Source organism: Emys orbicularis, chromosome 9 (assembly GCF_028017835.1).
Source record: "Emys orbicularis isolate rEmyOrb1 chromosome 9, rEmyOrb1.hap1, whole genome shotgun sequence".
Lineage (NCBI taxonomy): Eukaryota > Metazoa > Chordata > Testudines > Emydidae > Emys > Emys orbicularis.
The window spans coordinates 89299024-89320747 of record NC_088691.1 but is presented as its reverse complement, the minus strand read 5'-3'; the positions used below and the strand labels follow the sequence as shown (position 1 = coordinate 89320747).

At 40.8% G+C, this 21724-nt stretch overlaps 1 protein-coding gene across 1 annotated transcript; it reads left to right on the top strand.

Annotated features, from left to right (window-relative positions):
* The first annotated feature begins 19 nt into the window (after positions 1-19).
* Positions 20-20185, top strand: SERPINI2 (serpin family I member 2). The gene is made up of 8 exons (XM_065411229.1): positions 20-284; positions 3421-3648; positions 5695-5889; positions 5994-6186; positions 8325-8422; positions 9126-9212; positions 13074-13163; positions 20109-20185. The coding sequence occupies exons 1-8, from the start codon at positions 20-22 to the stop codon at positions 20183-20185; spliced, it is 1233 nt and encodes a 410-aa protein (XP_065267301.1).
* Positions 20186-21724: the final 1539 nt, after the last annotated feature.

Below are 21724 nucleotides of genomic sequence, written 5' to 3'. Positions count from 1 at the left end.
GCTGCAATAAACTGCTACAATGAGAAGTGCTTTATTTCAAAGCCTTCTCTTGATTACAGCTGGAATGTCCTTAACTTGCAGCCCCATCTCTAATCCGATGGCTGATAGCACTACACAACTTGCAGTGGATCTCTACCAAGTTCTTCATTGTTCTCCTAAAGAGGAGAACATCATACACTCGCCGCTTGGTGTCGCTTTACTTCTTGGAACGGTGCAGTTGGGGGCAAAGGGAAAAGCACTTAATGAGATAACACAAGCTTTGAAACTGCAAGGAAATAAAGATGGTGAGTATTGCTTGATCTACTGTCATTTATGCTGTGTAATGATGGTGAAACACACAGGAGTGCTGGTTAGTGACTGGCATTTAGTACCTAGCTTATGTCACATGACATGACGGTCAGGATTTTGAATGATTATATCACTGTCACATGGCACTAGTTCCTTTTGCTAGATCTCATTCTCTTATCTTAAAATACAAATCAAATATCAATCTCAAACTAATGAAGCTAACTAGTAAAACAGAAATGGACATATCTAAGATGCAGGACAGGGTAGAGGACATTGGCCAGCAGCTACAATCTCTGATCCTCAGTTGCTTTCTGATCACATGGACATTTCTTGTTCTCAGAACAGGTTCTTCCATAGCAGCCAGCTCAGTCACTGACATGGATACCATACCATGCCATCCTTGCTTCTGCAGGCGGCGGCGCTGCCGTCAGAGCTGGGCTCCCGGCCAGCAGCCACCGCTCTCTGGCTGCCCAGCTCTGAAGGCAGCGCCGCCGCCAGTTGTAGCACAGAAGTAAGAGTGGCAATACCATGACCCCCTACAATAACCTTGAAACCCCTCCCCCCGCCCACTACTGCCTTTTGGGTCAGGATGCCTACAGTTACAACACCGTGAAATTTCAGATTTAAATATCTGAAATCATGAAATTTGTGATTTTTTTAAATCCTGTGACCGTGAAATTGACCAAAATGGACCATGAATTTGATAGGGCCCAATACATTATATATACAATTTGTATAGCACCTTTATCCATAAATCATCCCATTGAAGTCTTGAGACTACTTACGGAGTGCAGTGCTCCCAAATATGAGTTAAGAGTATCAGAATCTGGTCTAAGGGGTATAAGAAGTCAACTCCAGCCACTCACCCCTGGCCGCCACTTCCTTATTTATATTTAATATCATCTTAATGAAGAGTAATAGGAAAGTCATTACAAGTTTCAAAAATAACCCTACAGTAGGTTATTCTACAGTGAAAAAGACATACAAAAATTTGTTGGCTAAATGATTTTAAAATTTGTACATTTTGTACAAAAAACACTGCATTCTTAACAGCTAGAAGTAGAATTAATTGAAACCTGTGTTCAATTACAGGTTCCAGGAAATGTAGTAAGTCAATTTTAATTGCTTTGAATAGTTTTAATGCAATCTGTCCTAATAGAGATCACTGATCTGCAGATCAAATTCAATGTACAAAGTACATTGTTAACATTGCGTTGCAGCACTTTGTTTGGTACAATGGTCTTTTTCCACGGACGCCTAAGAATAATGACTTATCAAGGCTCAGCATATTCATAGATCTTCAGTGCATGACATAAATCCATTCATTTAAGCAGATGAATATTAACCGTTTTTATTTTTTTAGAAAATATTTAAACAGACAAGTTACTTAGAAAATCAAGTCTCTGACCTCTGCCATGTGTCATGCTGCCAGTCACTGGTAGAAAGGGATGTTTCCAAAATGCCTATGCAATGCAATATGGCACGAACGGAAACTAATTAGAGTGGGTGGTTACAACACTGAATGGATTTCATATCTCCGTGTTGTTATAAAGATGTGACACAACAGGAGAGGAATAGAATGAGCTGAGCCTGGGTCATAAGAGGGAAGATACACTGCAAGCTGCATTTTTTACATGTATTAAATTATAGAGTTAAATGAATCCCGGAGGCCAAAATTCAGCCCTGATGTAATGAGTTACTTCAGTGGAGTTCCTTCAGGAATGCATTTGGCCTGGGAACTTTAAAAAATCAAGTATGTAATCAATACATTGTGGATTTTAAAGTGTAACTACACTCGGTAGGGGTGCCCTAGTTATCCGCCCCCCGCAGTGTCTTTTAAGAAAGATAAGGTTAGCCTGAGCATGTGAAAGTGACTTCAAAAATCTTCTCTATCAGACATGTTACCAATACTGAAAAGCATGCAGAGTCAGACACTTGGAATACTCAATTTATAGTATCTATTTAATTAGTGTACCAATGAGAGTCATTCGCCCTGTCTTTAAATAGATTTAGTTCATGCTTTGCTCATTCAATATTATCCTTTGAAGGAGCATGTAGGTTAAAAGAGCCAGACTTTGCCATCCTTACTCAAGCTGAGTAAAAAGAACAGGAGTACTTGTGGCACCTTGGAGACTAACAAATTTATCTGAGCATAAGCTTTTGTGGCTACAGCCCACTTCATCGGATGCATCCCACGAAAGCTTATGCTCAAATAAATTTGTTAGTCTCTAAGGTGCCACAAGTACTCCTGTTCTTTTTGCGGATACAGACTAACTTGGCTGCTACTCTGAAACCTGTCATGCTGAGTAGTACCTTATTCTAGGTATAATCCCACTGATTTCACTGGCTCTGCTTGTGGAGTAAGGTACACCCAGTGAGAGTAAGGAGGGGCATAATCTGTCTCTGTACTAAAGCTGGTGATGTGAATTAATCTTGTATGTGTAGGCTAATGCATGTTGTTCCTTATATAGAATATGTTTATACCTTTCACTCAAGAGGACCAGGAGAGAGAATGGTTTCAGTGGGGGGTGAAGGAGGTATGCATAGGAGAGTTTTGGGTGGGGAAGAGAGCAAAAAGAGTTCCTACTTCTCTCTCTCTCTATCCCCACCTCCCCAACAAGCAATGCTCGTCACTTTCAGAATCAAACTTTTTTTTGGGGGGGAGGTAGTATTTGCCTCCTTAGAGTTTTCCAGTCTTGAACCCTTTTGCTGTAGCTTACTTTCCTGCATCTGCAGGTGGCTTGTGCCACAAAAATAATTTTTTATGACATTGACAGGGATGTTGGAAGAAGCCTTAAAACCACTGACAGTTTTCAGGAATATCTAGTCACCTTACCAGTTACCTTTACAAGGTAGCTTGGGTAGAAAGGGCCTGTATTCTGGGGACAGGGTGGTGGTGGTGGTGGTGGTGGTGGTGGGTCTCTGAATCTTTTATTTTTTTCAAAATGTACATGTAGCATAAAGGAAACAATCAGAATATTGCAGCTCATTTACAAAAGCAGCCTTAGTTGTACTGCACCTCAGCCTTCAGGGGATTAGGGAATGCATTTTGTATATGGAGAACGACGCTATTACACAGCTGTTTTATGTTCTTCAAATGAAGATGCTACTATTAACATTTATTTTCCTTAGGTGAAGAATTCTCTCTGCTCCAGACACTTTTCTCTGTCACCTCAGAAAAGAAAGAATTTACATTTAATCTTGCCAATGCCCTCTACCTTCAAGAAGGATTCATTGTAAAAGAACAGTATCTCCATAGCAACAAGGAATTTTTTCAGACTGCTATAAAACTGGTGAATTTCCAAGACACAAAAGCTTGCACAGAGGCCATAAGTACCTGGGTAGAAAACAAAACAGATGGTAAACTCTCTCTCTAGCTTTCATAAAATCACTGTTTGCTAGTTAAGTTCCTACTCTTTAATGCCCTAAAATATATAGAACGGGTTGGTGTTTGTATCATTGATCTGTGACAGATATGAAGGAAGAAGGAATCTGGAAGTTAGTGCCTTCTTTCCAATATAGCCTGTTATTAAGACTAGTAACTAGCCCTTAAAAAGAGAAAAATACCAGGCTGTTTGCTAACTCCAATAATCTTCTTTTGATTCACAGCCATGTGAAGCATTTCTTAATACAATTATTTAGTATGGCATTTTTACACAGCTACAGGTTTGGGGACACTGGAAATTATTACTCCTTGCCAAGTAGATGATTATTTAATTTGTTAATAACAAGTGTTCCATTTCTCACATTTACTGTAAATCATTAATACATGTTAGTAAAATCTAGTAATTTTCAGAACACTATACAGCTGCTAAATAAACTCTGATACTCCATGTAAATATAGAAGCTAGCAGCCAAAGCCCCATGTCCAACGTGAAACATTCAGGTTTAATTTTACAACAGGGTCCACAGAATTATGTAACTCTGGCTCTAAGCCCTCTCTGACCTTCCTTTGCCAATTAATATGGGATTTTGTGTGTTATTCAGTTTGATAACGTTCCATTTATTTTATGCTGCTCCTATATTTTAACTCTGATATGCTGCACATTTTGTAGTGACATTGACTAACTGAACCAAAGAAGTTGCCAGGGGAAAGTTGGAGGTTTTGGAAGCTGGGTATGGGTCAAAAGGAGATTTTGGTATCCAGGAGTGGTAAGTGGTGGGGAGGCTGTCATTATTCTGGAGTCACTTAGGGGTTTGGTACCAGGGAGAGGAGATAGTTCTTCCCCTTTCCCTTTCGGACAGGTGGAGAGCGGACTTTAAATTTGGAGGCAAAAGGCATTTGAATTGCTCATTCCTTACCAAAGCAATTATTGACACCAACTATGTGCCCCACTGTACACATCCTAATATCTGCTGCTACATTCAACAACAATGGAGAAGCCCATTCGCTTGATGTTTCCGCTAAAATAACAAGCAATGAAATGGTTAATGTTGGCATTTAAATTATCCTCATGTCATTAACACCTCCTTTTAGATAATGTTGTCTGCAGACTCAGATAGACACCCTTACATCACTTAACCTTCATGTTATGAATCGAGTGTTTCTTTATAAGGGTTTCAGAGTAGCAGCCGTGTTAGTCTGTATCCGCAAAAAGAACAGGAGTACTTGTGGCACCTTAGAGACTAACAAATGTATTTGAGCATAAGCTTTCGTGGGCTACAGCCCACTTCATCGGATGCATGAAGTGGGCTGGAGCCCACGAAAGCTTATGCTCAAATAAATTTGTTAGTCTCTAAGGTGCCACAAGTACTCCTGTTCTTTATAAGGGGAAGATGAAAGTTCATTGAAAAATAAATCCTCCATTCGGGTGCAGAGCACTGTGACAATATCAATATAACCTGGAACTCTGCAGGAAAGTATTATATTCCGTATTATACACAGCGGCGGCTCCAGGCACCAGCGCTCCAAGTGCGTGCCTGGGGCGGCAAGCCGCGGGGGGCAGCCTGCCGGTCCCTGCGAGGGTGGCCATCAGGCAGCCTTCGGTGGCTTGCCTGCAGGAGGTCCGCTGGTCCGGTGGATTCGGCGGCAATTCGGTGGCGGGTACGCCGAAGCCACGGGACCGGCGGACCTCCCGCATGCATGCTGCCATGCTTGGGGCGGCAAAAAAGCTAGAGCCGCCCCTGATTATACACAAAACCCTCCTAACATAATGAACATGCTCTGGCTCCCATTTATGTCAATGGCAAAATCCCATCCACTTCACTGGTACAAAAGTATAATGACAAACTATTCTCTGATGTCAGAGTGCAATAGCCTTTTTTTCAGAGTGTTATTGTAACAGGGAATCTTTAAAATCACAGCCTGCATATTACATGCACGCTCATTTTAATTGCGTTTAAAATAGACTAGCTGGTATTTATAGTGTGTGAAAATTTTGCTCATGTCCTTTTTTCCCCCGATAGGCAAAATAAAAAATATCGTTTCAAGTGAAGAATTTGGTCCCCTCACTAGGCTTATTCTGGTGAACGCTATTTACTTCAAAGGAGACTGGAAGCAGAAGTTCAGACCAGAAGCTACCCATGAGATGGATTTTACTAAGAGAGATGGTTCTGTAACAAAGATATCAATGATGCATCTTCAGCTGAGAACAAAGTTTGGTAATGTAAAATATGCATGTCTGTGTGGTGACCATAAAATCATATATATTGTCTTAGTGGTTTCAGTTTGCTTATTGCAGTCCATGATTTTGTCTTTATTCTAGGTCATTTTTCTGACAATAATGTGAGCTACCAGGTGTTGGAATTACCTTACAAAGGGAAGGAGTTCAGCTTAGTTTTAACACTTCCTTCAGAAGATGTAACTATAGAAGAAGTAGAAAAATTAATTACAGCTCAGCTGATAAAAGACTGGTTTGCTGAAACACAAGAGGAAGACGTAGAAATAAGCCTCCCTAGGTATGTAATGTACTTCTCAGTATTCTGTTTAAAAATAACAGGAGTACTTGTGGCACCTTAGAGACTAACAAATTTATTAGAGCATAAGCTTTCGTGGGCTACAACCCACTTCTTCGGATGCATATAGAGTGAAACATATATTGAGGAGATATATATACACACATACAGAGAGCATGAACAGGTGGGAGTTGTCTTACCAAGTCTGAGAGGCCAATTAAGTAAGAGGAAAAAAAAAAAAAAAGAAGCAAGTGTGAGAATACTTACAAGGGGAGATAGATTCAATGTTTGTAATGGCTCAGCCATTCCCAATCCCTATTTAGCCCTGAGTTGATTGTGTCTAGTTTGCATATCAATTCCAGCTCAGCAGTCTCTCGTTGGAGTCTGTTTTTGAAGTTTTTCTGTTTTAAGATAGCCACCCGCAGGTCTGTCAAAGAATGGCCAGACAGGTTAAAGTGTTCTCCCACTGGTTTTTGAGTATTATGATTCCTGATGTCAGATTTGTGTCCATTAATTCTTTTGCGTAGAGACTGTCCGGTTTGGCCAATGTACATGGCAGAGGGGCATTGCTGGCACATGATGGCATATATCACATTGGTAGATGTGCAGGTGAACGAGCCCCTGATGGTATAGCTGATGTGATTAGGCCCTATGATGGTGTCACTTGAATAGATATGTGGACAGAGTTGGCATCGGGCTTTGTTACAAGGATAGGTTCCTGGGTCAGTGTTTTTGTTCAGTGATGTGTGGTTGCTGGTGAGTATTTGCTTTAGGTTGGGGGGTTGTCTGTAAGCAAGGACAGGTCTGTCTCCCAAGATCTGTGAGAGTAAAGGGTCATCTTTCAGGATAGGTTGTAGATCTCTGATGATGCGCTGGAGAGGTTTTAGTTGGGGGCTGAAGGTGACAGCTAGTGGTGTTCTGTTATTTTCTTTGTCGGCCCTGTCTTGTAGGAGGTGACTTCTGGGTACTCGTCTGGCTCTGTCAATCTGTTTTTTCACTTCAGTAGGTGGGTATTGTAGTTTTAAGAATGCTTGATAGAGATCTTGTAGGTGCTTGTCTCTATCTGACGGATTGGAGCAAATGCGGTTATATCTTAGAGCTTGGCTGTAGACAATGGATCGTGTGGTGTGTCCTGGATGGAAGCTGGAGGCATGTAGGTAAGTGTAGCGGTCAGTAGGTTTCCGGTACAGGGTGGTATTTATGTGACCTAACACGGCTGCTACTCTGAAAAGTATTCTGTTTGTTCATTATCCCTTCTCATCTTCCGTTTATGGAAGCATTAGGGATCAGATACAAAAATAGTCAAGAAAGCCTACTAACATCAGGCCCTGATTCTGCTCCCACTTAAATCAATGGGAATTTTGTCATTGGTGTCAGTGAACACAGGATCAAATTGGACTTGATTTTCCACTACCTTATACCTTGTGTAGACCTTTACACCTGTTCCAAGTAAGTGTGAAATGTTATCAGATCAAAACTCTTCATTCACTTACACAAGTGGTGGCATTTTATACTCACTTCACACTCTTTTTGTAAATGACCCTGGCAAAATGAGAACCCAGGTTTCCTGGATGGCAGAGCAGTGTGAACATTGGCTTGGAAGTGAGCCCTCATATGGTTATTTTAGCCACCACTGATCTAAAAAGGTGCTTTATTTAGTAACACTACATTGACAAATTAAAGTTAAATTAAAGATTTGCACTATTTAATATTCACTGGTAAGTTCAGCTGCTCTCAATGACACTTTACAACTTGAGTTTTCGACTATGTAATGCCTCTGTGTCTGGTTTCTTCATAATTTTAAGCATTGTCTCCCTTGTTCAAAATAGTAATAGTAGTACTATGAAAGCCTTAGATAGTGCTTTTCATCCATATAGCTCAGAGCACTTTACAATCAGTGGGCAAGTAGCCTTTAACTACTTACTCACTTTATAGATTGTGAAACTGAGGTACAGAGAGGTTAAATGATTTGCCCAAGAGCACACAGCAAATCAGTGGCAGAACAGGGGCTATAATCTAGATTTTCTATCTTCCTGCCTCCTGATCTAACCATTAGGCTTGCAGCTTCCATTGAAAATCATTTATTGACTGGGAAAATAGTGATAGTTATACAATGAGTCTCTTTTCTATACGCTCTACAGGTTTAAAATGGAACAGACAGTGAACTTACAAGAAACGCTGCGCTCCCTCAATGTAACAGAGATATTTAGTGGCGGCTGCGACCTTTCTGGAATAACAGGTGCAGTGATTAATAATTCCGATATTACAATTATGAAACTTTTATCTCTGTTTTAAGTTGTCATCACCATTTATAATAATGTACTTTAACCATGTACTTTTCGGTGTATATACTCAAGGCAAAACTGCACGTGCATGCGAACACACATCCGTGCGCGCACACAAACGCACAAGCAAATTTTTTCCCCACTCTACATCAGAGAACAAGGGTGGCTTATTCTTAGATTCATGTTAAAATATGGGGAGCAAGTGAATTGTAATTTTGAATGTATAGAAGACCTAAGGTTTGAAGTTCATGGACTCCTAGTTTATAGAAAATATTACACACACACACACACACACACACACACAGAATGGACCCAAGATTGTTTAAGATCTAGATTTCTCAGATCCCAGTGTTCCGACAAGACCATTTTCCTTATATTACATGAAAAATATATGTGTGTATCTACAGACAAGTGTATATGCTATATTTTCAATATACAGTACATCTCCCCTAGACTTTGCTTCTTTGTTTCTTCACCCTTTAACTCATCAAACATTAACGGGAGAGTGGGTAGTGGTGGAAATCTTGGATGTATTTTTTGAGGGTGGGAACTAGGAAATGAACATGGAAAGGGTCCTCTGATTTTAACACTTAAGCATTGTGCATGAGCCTTCATCTCTCAACATAAAATGTATTAATTTATATATTTCCCTTTCAGAATCATCTGACATACACATTTCCAAAGCCATCCAAAAAGTTTGTATTGAGGTCAATGAAGATGGCAGTGAAGCTGCAGCATCCTCAAGTAAGATTTGCTTTGCTTATGAGGATAAATACTTATCACTCTGATGTATTCTGAACTTGGTGCGAGTGGATCTTGAGTAAATGTTGGATGCAAATCATTGAGTGCACTTTTCACCCATGGTTCTTCCATTTCAAATTAAATTATTAAAATGCATGCAAGAGGCTTACATGTGTCTGGACTTCATTCCTCAATAATCGGACATAAAAAAAATCCAGCCTTTACCCACAAGTTTGGCTATAACTTGATATATTTTCTTCAGTATGCTTACAGTCAAAGGCACCTGTTCTCCCTTGGTGACTTCTACTTCAGCTGGGATCCAAAATAAATGATTTTTAAGGCAACGTTTACAAAATGAAAGGCTCAGCAGCTATTTTTATTCATGACTTTGTATCGATGCAGGTCATGCAAATCATTGCACTGATTTCTATTGTTGTTTTTGTTTGTTTTTAAACAGATTTTTGACACTGTACCTATTCTGGTGTCAAGTATCAGAGGGGTAGCCGTGTTAGTCTGGATCTGTAAAAAGCTACAAGGAGTCCTGTGGCACCTTATAGACTAAGAGACGTATTGTAGCATAAGCTTTCGTGGGTGAATACTCACTTTGTACCTATTCTGAATTTCAGGATGCTTTCCTTGTCCCTACCCCCCAAAGTAAGCACACTTTTAAAATATGCATTCCTATGCATGAGTGCAACGGGAATAGAGGAAGGACAAAAGGATCTAGTGCAGTGCAACTTGTGTAGTGAGAAGTCAGAATCTCACGTTTGCTCTTCTTTAATGCAAGGCATAGGGAATCATAGCACTGCCAGGGCCCCGATCCCATAAAACGGATGTGAGGTTGGAGCCTGGCTATGTTGCCATCTCCCCACCCTCCTTCCACACCAGCAGAGAATTTCCGAGGCCAGCTTTTGGGTAGTTATATACATTCCACTCTGTGTGTCATATGGTGCTCTGCTCTGCACCCCACCAAATGCCCCTGGCAGCGTTTTAATTGAGTCTCCTTCATAGGCACAATGCCTCTGGCCATTATCACTGCTGCACCCCTCTAGTCCCTAGTGTTGGGTGGAGCAGTGACTGCTAAAGCCACTGTCAAAGCCTGTATTTTCATATTTGGTTTCCTCTGCAGGAATTGTTTTCTAAGGGTAGGTCCACACTACCCGCCCAATTCGGCGGCTAGAGATTGATCTTTTGGGATCGATTTATCCCGTCTCATCTGGACGCGATAGATCGATCCCAGAAGCGCTCCCCCGTCGACTGCGGAACTCATAGACTCATAGACTCATAGACTTTAAGGTCAGAAGGGACCAATATGGTCATCTAGTCTGACCTCCCGCATGATGCAGGCCACAAAAGCTGACTCACCCACAACAGAATCTTCCAGCCTGCGACCCCTGCCCTATGCTGCGGAGGAAGGCGAAAAACCTCCAGGGCCTCTGCCAATCTACCCTGGAGGAAAATTCCTTCCCGACCCCAAATATGGCGATCAGCAGAACCCCGAGCATACAGGCAAGATTCTACAGCCGGACCCTCATTTTACCCGCGATGGCCCGTTAATGCCTGTTTGACTAAAATCACATTATCCCATCAAACCAACTCCTGCTTGCCGAGAGGAGGAAGCGCTGTCGACGGGGGAGCCTGCCTGCGCCGCGTGGACCCGCAGTAAGTAAATTTAGTTCGATCTAGGAAACGTCGACTTCAGCTACGCTATTCTCGTAGCTGAAGTTGCGTTTCCTAGATCGATCCCCCACCCCAGTGTGGACCTGCCTTTAGTGTCATTTAGGTCCTAGAAAAAACACACCTTGGACTATTTCTTTTTAGGGGTTTTAAATTTAATATATGTTTGATTTGAATTTTTAACACACACACACACTAAAAACATGGCTAACAAAGTTAGGTAATAATAGCAAATTCTGCATTGTGTACCTTCATGGACCGTAATGCAATTACTCTTGCTGTTTGTGAGTATATGTGAGAGGAGAATTAGGTGCATTGTGTCTCAACTCAGCACTTAGTGAAGAAGAATATTGGAAGCAATCCGCTTGCTAGCAGCTATTAAATGAATTCATAGCTCCCAGACACGCTACTTGAAAGTGTTCTCTATATTAAGTACTTAATAAATAATCCGTCCCTGGATCGAACAACACTAATTGAATTACATTGTGCATATGATATTTATAACACTATCTGCAGGAAGTCAGAGCTTGCTCCCACACCAAGTATACCATCTATTAGGTTTTTTTTGGTTCCTGTCTGCATTTTCTTTCCTCATAGTGTTCCTCCCAAGTGTTTCTTAGAGCCTAAATATCCCCTCTGAGTTTTTGCATTTACTACGTTCTGTATCAGAAGGATGATTGTTGTAATATTAGGTATTTTGGTGGCAAGTCATTGACTGGGATATGCTCAGATATTACAGTGATGGGGGCATCTTAGTATCAAAGCACCTCAAAACCATTAACTACCCCCACCAAAATGCCCAGTGTTGTGACAACCATCCCTCTTATTAAGGCCTGTTGAAGATGGTTCCTTCTGAGCTCATCAATGTCACTCTCAAACTGGCTAAGGAGTGATAAAAGGCCCTGTTCTGCAAAGGCTGAGTGCTCTGTCTTCTCAATTTTCCCAGCTGCTGCTGACCTAGGAGCAAGGGATTTGAATTCTGCTCCCTCACATAGTAACAAGTAAGCCCTAGACTGCTGGGCCCAGCCTGTTGGCACTGTATTTGTATTACATTGCGTGAAAAAGTTCAGCTTGTCTTTCTGATAATGTCTGCTCTAGCTTTTAGGACTGGCAAAATTCCATATTGTCCATGGGCTGCTCATGAAGCCCTTTGTAATGGAGATGATTTACTTTATCTAGCAAGGATGTTAATATGAAACAGAAGATAACCTGATTTTATTTTAATGACAGTCTTGCAGTATCATATCTTAATTCTTAACCAGCCCATTTTCAGTTGTAAACCATTGTTCTTGAGCACATATATCACTGCTTAAATGGGCCATTTTAAGCTTTCAGTTTGACAGATGCCTGCTAGGAAGGTAATAACTATAGTTAAAACAGAATATAGTTACAATATTCCATTCAGATGAGTTTTAAAATGAAATGCCACATCTTGAGCTGAAGAAGTTAAAGTCTCAAGATATCTTCAGCAGGTTATTATCTTAATAGTTTGTGCTAAGTCCTCAAAGAAAATGTCATATTACAAAGCAGCTGTATAATAGACGAGTGATTTGTTCTTGTAATTGTGCAGTTGTCTTTATGATTTGTAACTAAAGAAAAAAGCCAGTTAAAATACATTTGTCATCTGGTAATCAAGAACAGCAGTTCATCCAGTGTGTGTGACTCAGAGTGAAAGGCATTTTACATAGATGCATCACTTCTCCTTACTGCACCATATACTAGACACCTGACATAATGGGACGATAGTCTGATCTGTTATAGCAAATTCTCTTTTGTAAGAATGACTGACTGATATTTCTAATCTGTGATGTAGAAATCCAGCCCATCCTCCATGGCCACAGAAGGCCTCTGGTACCAGAATGGGTGTGGTTCCTTTATGCTAGGGGGAGGTGACTGGCTGTATGGTGCAGAGCCTAGCTTTGCTTATGCTCCCTACACATTGGATCATCCAATCCCCTGGACATTAGAAAATAACAAAGCTGTTTCAGTCACTGGCTTCAGGTAGCTCCATTCCCCCGCTCCCACTGCCGCACACAGGGTGGCTTCTTAGCAGCTTCCTTGGCTTGAGGAGGGAAGATGCCTTCTTTACCCCAAAGGCACTCCTCCAGCACCTGAACCTTCTGCTTAGGCTTTGTGCTGGGCTAAGGATTGATCCCTAACAGAAAATCTATTACTTTGTGTTTGTAGGCACGCATATGGCAGCAATCATGAGTATGTCACATAACCAGTTTGTGGCTAACCGCCCATTCCTATTTATCCTGAAACATAATCCAACAGGTAAGGTTATTGCGTTTACACTCCCTCTCCTTGGATTTTTCAGAGGGGTACGTGTCAGATAGCACTAACCAAAATGTGGCTATTGTGGGGAAAATATGGAAGATAATAATACAATTAAGAAAAAAATGTTCTTGTTTGTATTTAAACATTCCTGTGCAGTGTCTGCAACCCAAACAGGACAGCACATTGTACTAGTGCAGGGGAACAAGGAAGTGAAATGGACTATGAAACTTCTAATTACAAATAAAAGTGAAACTGATTAGTCTGACTATTAGAGAGACAAGGTGGGTGAGGTAATATCTTTTATTGGACCAACTTCTGCTGGTGAGAGGGACAAGCTTTTTGTGTAAGCTCGAAAGATTCTCTCTCTTACCAACAGAAGTTGGTTCAATAAAAGATATTACCTCACCTATATTGTATTTCTAATATCCTAGGACCAACACAGCTACAACAACACTGCATAGTCTGACCATTATCTAAGATAAGTGAAATGCAAAAAGAAAAACATAAACAGTAAAAAGAAAACTCTCTTTGTAAAGTTCTTTTGATTTTAACAATCTAAAGTACTATTAATAAGGAAATTAGGAAAGCTGTTGGTTTGAATTTGTGTCTCTTTAACAAGGTATGTAAATTTCACATATATTCACATTCAGACGATTCTCTGTCTTAATTTTATCTTCTCACATATGTGTTTCAAACTTCAGGCCTGTCAGCCAGATGTGGTTTGTTTAATCTATTAATCCAGACCCCACACCAGTTGAAAATTCTACAGAATTTCAGCTTTCTTTACCTGTTCTCTGCCCTGCTCCCCCTCCCACATGAGAATCAATAATTTGAACCTTTCTGGTGGTAAAGAGAACCTTCCTAATGTGAATGAAGGCAGTGTTGTCTTCCTGCATTGACAGACAAAAGAAACAGGTCAGATTCGCTCCTAAATTACATTACTGTATATCTGGAATAATTTCACTGACGTAGTATTGCCAACCTCAAGAAATCAAAAATAATGTTAGTACTCCCAAAATCGTGAGATTTAAAAAAAATAATCAAATCATGTTTTCTAGTTTGTCTTTTGACTTTTTAACTCACCTCTAATCTTCTGCCACCTTGTGTGGGATAATTTCAGGTTGAAAAGTCAACTTTTAATGCACACAAAACTGCATGACTCTCCCTGGCTGCTCGCTTATCGTCACCTCAACCTTAAGACAGGAAAACTGCCATCCCTTTTCTCTAATTATCTCGACTCTCTCCCCCCAGCTTGTTTCCTTTCAATAAAGGAAGAGGTGGATGGTATGTAGTTTGGGAACCACTGACCTAATTCATGCACCATGGTTCACACTCACACATAGAACACACATTACTTCCTAGGATTGATGAGTTACAGATATACAGAAAGAACTGTAAACTTTTAGCAATCATTGATATAAGTGGTAATGGCACAGTAAAAACAATATGGAATCGGTTTTAGCCTTTTCCCAGAAGCAACACTTCCCCAACTTCCCTCCCACTCTCTTCTCTGCCCAAAACTGGGCACTACTCTCCCTACTCAGGATTTCCCCTCGCCACTCCTCCCTTCTGCTCCCCTTATTCTGCCAATCCACCTTCCTAGCTTCAATCTCTCTGAAAACAGTGGGTGATGGAAGCCAATTTTATTCAGGGCAGCTTCCCTTCCACATGCAGATAGGCTGTAGGGAAATGGCAGCCATCTTGCTAGCTTCAGCTCCATTGACAGATAGAAAAACACCCAATGTCACAATAAGATGGAGAGATGTAGCACGGTTGTCCGTTCAGCCAGCAGGTCTACTTGTCAGGGCCTGTTGCTTTAGTCCCTTTCAGTTCAATGTGCCAGGGACAGGGTTCAGATGGCTCAGCTTTCTTATCAGTAACCTCCTAGTCCTGCCTGTCCCAGAGCTAGGCATAGGTGAATCTCTGGTGGGTAGGGAGTCCAAGGCTCTCTCACTCCTCCAGGTTCTAGCCAAGTGTGACAGCACAGGCTGACCTATGCTTTGCCCACCTCCTGTTCATCTTCCTGGGGGCCACTTCTTACCCCACCTGATGTCTCAGTTTGGGGCGTGGCTGCTGTTTGATTACAGTCCTTTGCTCCAAACCCCGAGTCTCAGGGCTGACGCATACAGGCAACCCTTTGGTGCCCTGCACATGGTTCTCCCTGCCTCTTGGGTGATGTCTCAAAGAAGTGGGAGTAAGACTCATTGCAAGACCTCCTCTGTAAGAGCTCCTCCTTCTCCTCCTGGAAATGATTTCTCTCCTCCCCTCTGCTGGGTTGCTGGAGCTCTTTTTATACTGCTCATTTCCCCAGACAAATCCTCTGCAGTGCCTGAGGGGCAGCGCTTTCCTGGTCCAGTACTACTCCAGCCTTTCCCCTGCCTCCACCTTAGTGAGGGATTTGTAAGTCCCATCACACGAGAGCTGACAATACTGCTGATGTGAATTAACAGCAGCATAACTGAGAGCAGAATTTGGCCTAGTATGGCCAAAAGGTATCCCATTCACCTCAGTAGGATATTACCTCTCAAGTCTGATGACTAATAAATATCAACATTAACTATTTAACTGCGGATCACTTCAGCAGAAATATTCACTTAGCATGTATAAATATTGTGGTTGGATGTAGGCGGGGATCAATATAGGAGGACTAGACAAAGGCAGGTGGCCTTCCACTTCATACACATCAATTTTAAAAGTACACTGCTATAAGCAGTGGAGTATGTAGTCCTTTCATTTCTTTTCCTGTCTTTTAAAGCTTGTCCTCTGAGCTCTGTACCAAGAATAGGGGCTCAGAGAACGGATACTGTTGGGTTCTGTGTCCAGAACAGAATAAAGAGCTGAATTTATGGTAGTCCTAAACATGGTTTTCATTCTCCACCTCCTCCCCCAATCAAGTGGTGCTGAATGCAACATTTAACTTTGCTAACGAAAATATTAGTTACTACCTAAGTACCATATTTTTCCCTCAGTCACTTTGCAAAACTTCTAGTGACATACCATTGGGACATCTACTGTGTGGCTTGAGAGCAGCATATTGCCCTAGCTTTGTAGCCCTGACCTAAGCGTATTAATTAAAAAAAAAAGGAATTCAGCCATTTCCACAGAATGAGTTTGGAACCCCTATTCTAATGATTTTGGAGGCAAGTTTGTTCATTGAGGCTAATACAGTTATTTAAAAGCTTTATGTCTAAAACTATTGTTTTGAAGTTATGTGAAATCAGTTTTCTTTTAAGAATGTTTTATTTTTAAATAGTAATAGACTCCATAATCCTATAGGCATTAGGTCCCAGCAGAAGTTTTAGGTCAGCTTCTTGCATTAATATTTTAGCTTTAGCTCTTCTCGAATGATTTTTTTTTTTTGAGTTTTTCCTTTCTACTGCTCATCATAAATGATTCTGCTAAAGTGAGATTCTTTAAACCCCTTCCAAATAAACAGAAATAGAACACTTATTTTCCAGAAATATTCAAAGCTAAGACCATATGTTCACACCCTCCCCCCCGCACACATAGGATTCAATTGAGTGATAGCAGTTTTTATTTTAACCTTTAGGTAGTGCAAATTCCTTAGCACAAATACATTTCATAAACTACATGAACCAAAGGAACTAAAGGAGCATGTGGCATTGATGCAATGGGAAATCATCCCATTCAAAATAAACATGTTTGATTCCTTTATTTCATTACCACATGGCAGCAGTTATTGGTTATTTTGTATTACAGAGCCATATGATGGCAATCCGCACACAAAAGTGTGTGTGTGGGGGGAATACCAGGGGAAAATTCTTCTTTTTTTAGCTATAACTTTTAACAATCAGTGTTTAATGAAAATCTCTACTGTTTTACGATCTGTTCCGAAATTAAAAAGTCAAAACTAAGATACTCCTTTAAATTAGGGATTAAGATGAATGACAACTCATTTATAGAAGATGGTAATGGCTGCCATAAAAGAGGAAAAATTACTGTTATTTTTAACAATTACACAATCAGTACTTTTTGTTATAGCAACTTTGGAAAGGAGTTTCAGGAAATCTGTCATAATGATAGGCATTTGAAGACCAATATAGGCCTGATACATCCTATTTAGGTCAGGCATGAATGGGCCAAATTCTATAAAACAGTGTGATTATTGTGGAATATTTGGATCAATTCCCTGTCTTCTGATGAAAACACCCCCTTTCCTGGAGGCTGCTATACTGCCCCTCCCACATACGACTTGTCTGAACACTCATCCTGGAGAGAGGATGAGCGAGAGAATAAATCACACATGACAGAGGTTAATTATGTCACTTAATGCTTTAAAGAAAGGTGTTCAGATATTACAGTGATGTGGAGTGATAGGAGTATAACAGTAGCCATCACAGTTAGTGGGCACCAGTATTAACCTTCTGTAATTCTGAACCATGTCAGATGGCAGCAAATTGGGTTCAATCTTTTCCCAGTACACATAGCACTGGTAAAAAAGCTCCAGGATTCCCAGAAATAGTGAAAACCAGGGACTGCTGGGAGAGGAATCTGAATATATAAATAACTATCTCAGATATTTCCATTTAAAAACAAAATTAGATAAGCTCAAATGTGCAAAATAAATAAATAAATAAAAGAAAAGACCCAACCTTTTATCAACTTGAGAGAGTAATTCTAGATGGATGGCCAACAGGAAGAGCCATGGATCTAGTGAAGATAAAAAACCTATTGGGACCAGGAGAATAAATTGCTGTGTGAGATAAGATTCTGGATAAAGAACATTGTACCACAATACTGCATAGCATGGGGACAAAAATGCTAAATACTCACACTGCCTAACTGGGCAATGTGAAGAGATGTCCTTTTCTGGCTTTATATGAATGCTGTCATCCAAGATAAGTTATCCAAGTTGGAAATCTTCAGTGAATTCACATGCAAAAGAACCAATGAAGCTACATGAGATTTTTGATAGCCTCCAGGATCACGGTGGGCAAAAATCTCTTCTAATTAAATGGGAAAGATGACCTCTTACTAATGGACTACTATCTAGGTTTTTAAAAAGTTTGAGCACACAGCACACTGCATAATAACTTAATAATGCTCTATAAATGTCAAGGAAGCAGGGTCTGCCATAGATGAGAACCAATGCCTTTTGAGTAGCCTCTGAGGAGGGGATGTAGAGGCAGCTCTGTGAAAGGATTCTAATGAAGACTTCCTCTCCCAGAGCGAGACTTCCATTTCGAATCTTACACTATTCCTTAGTAGTGAATTCACTGCAAAAAGAGACTTTCAATAGGGGAGAAAATGGGATTTTACTATGTATAATACTAGAGTCAAACGGAAATGGCCTTTGGCAACAGCAGGAAGTCACAAAGAGGTCATACCATAAAGGGATTAGTTCCTGAGGCAAAGTAAAGTCTTTAATAATGGTAAACTATTCCGGGCGGTGGAGAGGTGGGACTAAAATTCCCTAGGGTTGGTAGTCTGAGTTAATGGAGCTGTCAGCAAGTAACAGAGAGAGACTTGAGGCACAATAGGGCATACATTGTAAAACGTGACAAAGAGTCCTGTGGCACCTTATAGACTAACAGACGTATGGGAGCAGACTAACATGGCTACCCCTCCTATCACTGTAAAATGTTTAACCCATGGGTAAGGATAAGATTTTGTCACAGAGGTTATGAAAATCATGGCTTCCGTGACTTTCTGAGGCCTCCGTGACATTTTCTGCTTCAGCCTCATGCCCTGGGGCAACAGGGGCCCCGCAGCTCCCAGCTGCCGGCCCCAGAGCTCTGAGTTGTCACAGATGGCAGGAACCCTGGAGCTCTGAGTTGCCAACCCCGAGCTGCTGTGGGCAGCAGGAGCCTGGAGCTCCTGGCAATTAGCCCCCCCACACCCCCTTATTTTTAGTAAAAGTCACAGACAGGTCACGGGCTTCCGTGAATTTTTGTTTAATGCCCGCGACCTGTCCGTGACTTTTACTAAAAATAACCATGACAAAATCTTAACCTTGCCCATGGGTTAGCCCAGAAGAAACTCTTTACACCAAAGTTGTAATATTTCTTTCTAACTGCCTAAAGTAACTTACTGTGTTGATCTAATTAATCTTTCCAAAATGCAAAACTACAGTGACTTATTGATACCAAGAACTTGACATATACTGAAGTATTGTTAAGATTTGTGTTCGCAGTCCATAAACTTTCAGTTAGAAGAAGAACAATAGTTAAGATTACCCTAAACTGTATATCTACTCATGCAAAACCTACCTGCTGCACCAGATCTAGTCAGGATCCACCTTTCTATCGAGTTTTGCAATGATGATCTTTTTTAAAAGAGAGATTGTTCAACAATAAAAGCTAAGACTACTGTGGATAAACTTCTGTCAGAGCTCAGATACAAAGATTTCCTATTAAAAACTTCTGAAGAGAAACAAACCAAAAACTTTGCAGAGAACTCAAAAGGCACAAAAAATAAAACAGTGAAATTTCATACTGACTGGTCACCTACTTTTAGAGAAAAAATAGGAACTTCTGCTGTATTTTAGGCCCTTTTAGAATGTAACCTTAAATATGGAGCCTCTACTACAAGTGTCCATAATAAAAATCTCTGGTACACAGGAAAAAAAGCAATCACTGTTACATGCTTTCTTTGCATGTACAGTATGGTGTATGATACAAAATACTGTATTGTAAGTACTCCAAGCCATACAATTGTAGCTTAGATATAAATGAAATTTTATGTTTAGCATAGGATTTTTTTCTTCATACAAATAATAAGGGCTGGCAGGGTCAGTTTGGCCAGATAGGGGAATAGAATTTAATGTTGTTTGTGTCATTACATTTAACTCTGACATATTTTCTATTGACAAGGAAAAGTAGGAATAGATGAAAAAAGTTATGTTCTTATTCTTAATAATTGTTACTGAAATCCACAGAAATGCTTACCAGTAAACATATGTAATACTCTTTTAATTTCTAGGTTCAATTGTGTTTATGGGAAGGCTGGCAAATCCTGACATTCAAAACACAAGGAGAAGAGATATGGAGTCACTATAATCATAACAAAGACAGAAAAATGTAATGTTTTAAAATTAAAGTCTGATCATTATTACAGCCAAACTTGCTGTTTTTCCTTTTCATTCTTTCAATGCTAGAGCATGAAGGAGTTTGAAATTTCAGAATAAAAATGTTATTTGCTTAGTAGTTGATTTTCTGTCTTCACAAAGACAGAATGAATTTGTGTTCATTGCAGAGTCTATACTAAGATGACTGACCACAAGATTTCTTTGTAATGTGTGTATATCAAAACATACTTAATCTAGTCACTTCTCAACATGTAACTAATTCTCTCTGTTCTCAACTTCTTGGAATGCGAAGAGGTAGTCTGATCTTATCCTCTGATGGAAAGATCTTATATTAATTTTCAGATAGTACTCTGTCCACTTTTGTTGTACTTTGAGAACTAATGCTTTAGCGTGATTGTTACCCTAGCATGCCAGCAGAGAAAATAATTTTTATTGCATTATGGGACAAAAGAGGACTCCAGTGGTGTTAATGATACAATAGATTTTTTTTTTTTTTTTTTACAGGCAATCTTACAATTTCTCTCATTTTAATCTCTCGTCAGCAATTTGCTGCTGGGGACTCTATCTTGTCCCTTCCAGGTAATGATATTACACTAATGATCTAATAACACTTAGGGTACGTCTATACTTACCCTCCGGGTTTGGCGGTAAGCAATCGATCTTCTGGGATCGATTTATCGCGTCTTGTCTAGACGCGATAAATCGATCCCGGAAGTGGTCGCCGTCGACGCCGGTACTCCTGCTCCGCGAGAGGAGTACGCGGAGTCGACGGGGGAGCCTGCCTGCCACGTGTGGACCCGCGGTAAGTACCTTGTAGTTCGAACTAAGGTACTTCGACTTCAGCTACATTATTCACATAGCTGAAGTTGCGTATCTTAGTTCGAACTGGGGGGTTAGTGTGGACCAGCCCTTAGACTCTGTCCCCATATCTACTCTAGCGACATCATCAGAGGACCCAGCCACATCAGCCACACCATCAAGGGCTCATTCACCTGCACATCTACCAATGTGATATATGCCATCATGTGCCAGCAATGCCCCTCTGCCATGTACATTGGCCAAACCGGACAGTCCCTACGTGAAAGAATAAATCAGACATCAGGAATAGTAACATACAAAAGCCAGTAGGTGAACACTTCAACCTCCCTGGCAGGGCCAGCTCCAGCTTTTTTGCCGCCCCAAGCGGCGAAGAAAAAAAAAAAAAAAAAAAGCCGTGAACGGCGGCACTTCGGCAGCAACTCTACTGTGCCGCTTTATTCTTTGGCGGCAATTTGGTGGCCGGTCCTTCCCTCCGAGAGGGACTGAGGGACCCGCTGCCAAATTGCTGCCGAAGACCCGGACGTGCCGCCCGTTCCCATTGGCCGCCCCAAGCACCTGCTTCCTGTGCTGGTGCCTGGAGCCTGCCCTGTCCCTGGACATTCTATAACAGATTTAAAAGTAACTATTCTTGAACAAAAAAACTTCAGAAACAGACTTCAAAGAGAAACAGCAGAACTAAAATTCATTTGCA

What these genes read in the sequence shown, in the direction of transcription:
- SERPINI2 (XM_065411229.1), top strand. Translation starts at nt 20, where the DNA reads ATGAGAAGTGCTTTATTTCAAAGCCTTCTCTTGATTACAGCTGGAATG. An exon ending in GGTAGAAAACAAAACAGATG is followed by an intron (nt 3,649 to 5,694) that starts GTAAACTCTCTC and finishes TTCCCCCGATAG; the next exon opens with GCAAAATAAAAAATATCGTT. An exon ending in TGAAGCTGCAGCATCCTCAA is followed by an intron (nt 9,213 to 13,073) that starts GTAAGATTTGCT and finishes TTGTGTTTGTAG; the next exon opens with GCACGCATATGGCAGCAATC.